Below are 3883 nucleotides of genomic sequence, written 5' to 3'. Positions count from 1 at the left end.
TAGTCGAGAGAACTGCTATATTGCATCCTATAATATGTATGCCTCCAATCCAAGGATTTGGTTAATTATGAAAGGCCCTTCCCATGTAGGTGACCACTTCCTATAACCAGCTATGTGTGTTCCAAGGGGCAGAACTGCTTTCCAGACTATCTCTCCTTCTTCAAAACTCTTGTTTTTAACTCTTTTGTTGTAGGCCCTTGATACAGCCTGCTTTCCTACTAAGAGTTTGTTGAGGGTATCAATCCTGCTTGTATCCAATCCTTCCAGTTCTAGCAGCATGGCTTGAGAATAATCCTCTCCAACCATATTGTGTTGATGAGCAATTCTGTGGGATTGGATTACTATTTCCATAGGCAGAATTGCATCATGGCCATAAGTCAGAGCATAGGGGGTCATGCCAGTTGCCTCTCCTTTTGAAGTTCTATATGCCCACAGAGTTTCCGACAACTTATCATGCCACTGTTTTCGATTTTTCTCAAGCATTTTTCTGATAATGTTGATGATCACCTTGTTACTTGATTCTGCCTGCCCATTGGCTTGAGCATAATAAGGGGTTGATTGAAGCAGCTTGATTTTGAACGCTTCTGCCATATCTAGCATCTCTCTAGATATGAAAGAAGATCCCCTGTTAGTTGTGATTGATTATGGAATGCCAAACCCTTGTATAATCTGCTCTTCTATGAAAGTGATGATCTCTTGAGATGTAGTGGATTTAACAAGCTTGGTGAAATAATCTGTAGCTACAATGATGAAACAGTGCTGCTTGCTGCTGGCAGGATAGATCTTGATAATGAGGTCCATTGCCCATCATCTGAAAGGCCATGGCTTGACTACTAGATTCATGGGAACTGAAGGAGCCTGCTGGATTGGACCATGCCTTTGACAAGCCTCACACCCCTTGGAATAGTCAATGCAATCCTTCATCATAGTTGGCCAGAAGTAGCCATATCTCCTAATTAACCAACACATTTTTCTTCCTTCTTGATGAGCTCCACAGATTCCTTCATGGGTCTCTCCCATGACCTTCATGTATTCTTTCTTTCCTAAGAACCTTAGAAGCACCTCATCTTTGCTTTTTCAGACCAAATCTCCATTCCACATAAGGTAGTTCAAAGCCATGATTCTGATTCTTTTCTTAGAGGGCAGGGTTGGATACTGCAAGTAATTTATGATCGGATTTCTCCAATCATCTTCAGTGATTATGGCAGAATTGACTTCTATCTCTATCCTTCTTGTCAGAACAGATGGCAAACTTTTCTTTCCTACCTTAATGATCCTTTACGCATAGTCTTCAGGCATTTGTGTACCTGTTGCTACCTGAGCCAATTCATTGGCTACAAAGTTTCTGCAATTGAAAGGCTTTGTCTAGTCTTATACTTCACTGCTGTGAAACTCAGACACTACATGCTGCCATTTACCATCTACATCATCGCCAAGACAGACCTAATCAAATACATGCTAACAAGGCCAATGTTGAGCGGTAGAATTGGAAAATGGACTCTGGCTTTGACAGAATTTTCTTTCAGATATGTTCCTCAGAAAGCTGTCAAAGGACAAGCTGTAGCAGATTTCCTAGCAGATCATCCAGGGGAAGAGATTGAAAACATGGACTCTTTGGATATAGCAAATGCAGATCTGTTGACTAGAGCCCATACTTGCCTTAACAATCCCACCTATTCAGTCCACCTCACACCTTGGAAGTTGTACTTTGATGGATCAAAAACTGATATAGCTTCTGGGGCAGGAATTGTTTTGGACTTCTGGGGCAAAGTCCAAGGCAGTGAAGGAGGCCATGGAAAGGCTGAAGATCTGGCAATCTTCTGAGTTGGAACTAGGTGAGGACAGGGAGGCTATTGATCAATTGATGAAGGACCTGGACCTTCTGCATAGACAGAACATGGCTCCCAAGCCCATACTTGAGATGAGCATTGGCTTGGCAAGAGATGTGCTCAACCTCCACGATCGTTATGAGGATCTCAAGCCCACCTACAAGACCTCTGAGTTATGCAAAGCCACTCATGAAGCCAACTTGGCTGATTACGTGAAACAGAAGGCAGAACTAGATTAGATGGTTGCAGGGTATAAGGAAGCCAAGGCCACTGCAGACAGGCTGGAGAAACAGATTGAGGAGCTTCAAAAGAAGTTGGCAAAATACGGGGAAGTGCAGAGCAAGCTCGGGGCTGGCCTGAGTTCTAAGACCAAGGCTACCTTTCTTGTGCAAAGCATGGTTTCAGCCTCCAGGCCAGCTTTGGAAATTACAGAAGCTTTAGTCCACCAGGGGGTGTTGCTTCAAAAAGAACTTTCAATCAAGAAAACCAGTTTGCAAGAAACCCTTAGGAAGTTAGGATTTTGACCTTAGATTTTGAATGTAATAAACAATTAGTCATAACAAATGACTATATTTAAATAAAAAGCCTAATTATTTTGTGAAACTTTGCATTTTTGTTTTCTTTGGCCTAAATAAAGACGAAAAGGGGCAGAAATAAACTAAGGCAAATTTTAAAGCACATCTCTAATCAAGAATTTAAACAACAGCTCTATCCTTTTCTTTTTCCATCCCAGGATCCGTTTGTACTGCCTGTGAATCCTACATAGTTGGATGGAACTTCTTCAACCACCTTCCATTGATTGGTGTAGCACGAACAACTCCATCTCGATCCTATAATCTGTATGCCCCCAATCCAAGGATTTGGTTAATTATGAAAGCCCTTCCTATGTAGGTGACCACTTCCCATAACCAGCTATGTGTGTTCCAAGGGGACAATCTCTCCTTCTTCAAAACTCTTGTTTTTAACTCTTTTGTTGTAGGCCCTTGATACAGCCTGCTTTCCTGCTAAGAGTTTGTTGAGGGTATCAATCCTGCTTGTATCCAATCCTTCCAGTTCTAGCAGCATGGCTTGAGAATAATCCTCTCCAACCATATTGTGTTTATGAGCAATTCTGTGGGACTGGACTGCTATTTCCATAGGCAGAATTGCATCATGGCCATAAGTCAGAGCATAGGGGGTCATGCCAGTTGCCTCTCCTTTTGAAGTTCTATATGCCCACAGAGTTTCTGACAACTTCTCATGCCACTATTTTGGATTTTTCTAAAGCATTTTTCTAATGATGTTGATGATCACCTTGTTACTTGATTTTGCCTGCCCATTGGCTTGAGCATAATAAGGGGTGGATTGAAGCAGCTTGATTTTGAACGCTTCTGCTATATCTAGCATCTCTCCAGATATGAAAGAAGATCCCCTGTTAGTTGTGATTGATTCTGGAATGCCAAACCTTTGTATATTCTGCTATTCTATGAAAGTGATGATCTCTTGAGATGTAGTGGATTTAACAAGCTTGGTGAAATAATCTGTAGCTACAATGATGAAACAGTGCTGCTTGCTGCTGGCTGGATAGATCTTGATAATGAGGTCCATTGCCCATCATCTGAAAGGCCATGGCTTGACTACTAGATTCATAGGAACTGAAGGAGCCTGCTGGATTGGACCATGCCTTTGACAAGCCTCACACCCCTTGGAATAGTCAATGAAATCCTTCATCATAGTTGGCCAGAAGTAGCCATATCTCCTAATTAACCAACACATTTTTTTTCCTCCTTGATGAGCTCAACAGATTCCTTCATAGGTCTCTCCCATGACCTTCATGTATTCTTTCTTTCCTAAGAACCTTAGAAGCACCTCATCTTTGCTTTTTCGGACCAAATCTCCATTCCACATAAGGTAGTTTAAAGCCATGATTCTGATTCTTTTCTTAGAGGGCAGGGTTGGATACTACAAGTAATTTATGATCGGATTTCTCTAGTCATCTTCAGTGATTATGGCAGAATTGACTTCTATCTCTATCCTTCTTGTCAGAACAGATGGCAAACTTCTCTTTCCTACCA

At 41.7% G+C, this 3883-nt stretch overlaps 1 protein-coding gene across 1 annotated transcript; it reads right to left on the bottom strand.

Annotated features, from left to right (window-relative positions):
• Positions 1-27: 27 nt before the first annotated feature.
• Positions 28-591, bottom strand: LOC109946405. Its single transcript, XM_020553947.1, has one exon. The coding sequence runs from the start codon at positions 589-591 to the stop codon at positions 28-30; it is 564 nt and encodes a 187-aa protein (XP_020409536.1).
• Between the last annotated feature and the right edge of the window lie 3292 nt (positions 592-3883).

Source organism: Prunus persica, unplaced genomic scaffold, assembly GCF_000346465.2.
Source record: "Prunus persica cultivar Lovell unplaced genomic scaffold, Prunus_persica_NCBIv2 scaffold_137, whole genome shotgun sequence".
Lineage (NCBI taxonomy): Eukaryota > Viridiplantae > Streptophyta > Magnoliopsida > Rosales > Rosaceae > Prunus > Prunus persica.
Note: the sequence above shows the minus strand (reverse complement) of the source record. Positions and strands in the feature narration are given on the sequence as shown.

What these genes read in the sequence shown, in the direction of transcription:
- LOC109946405 (XM_020553947.1), bottom strand. Translation starts at nt 591, where the DNA reads ATGGCAGAAGCGTTCAAAATCAAGCTGCTTCAATCAACCCCTTATTAT.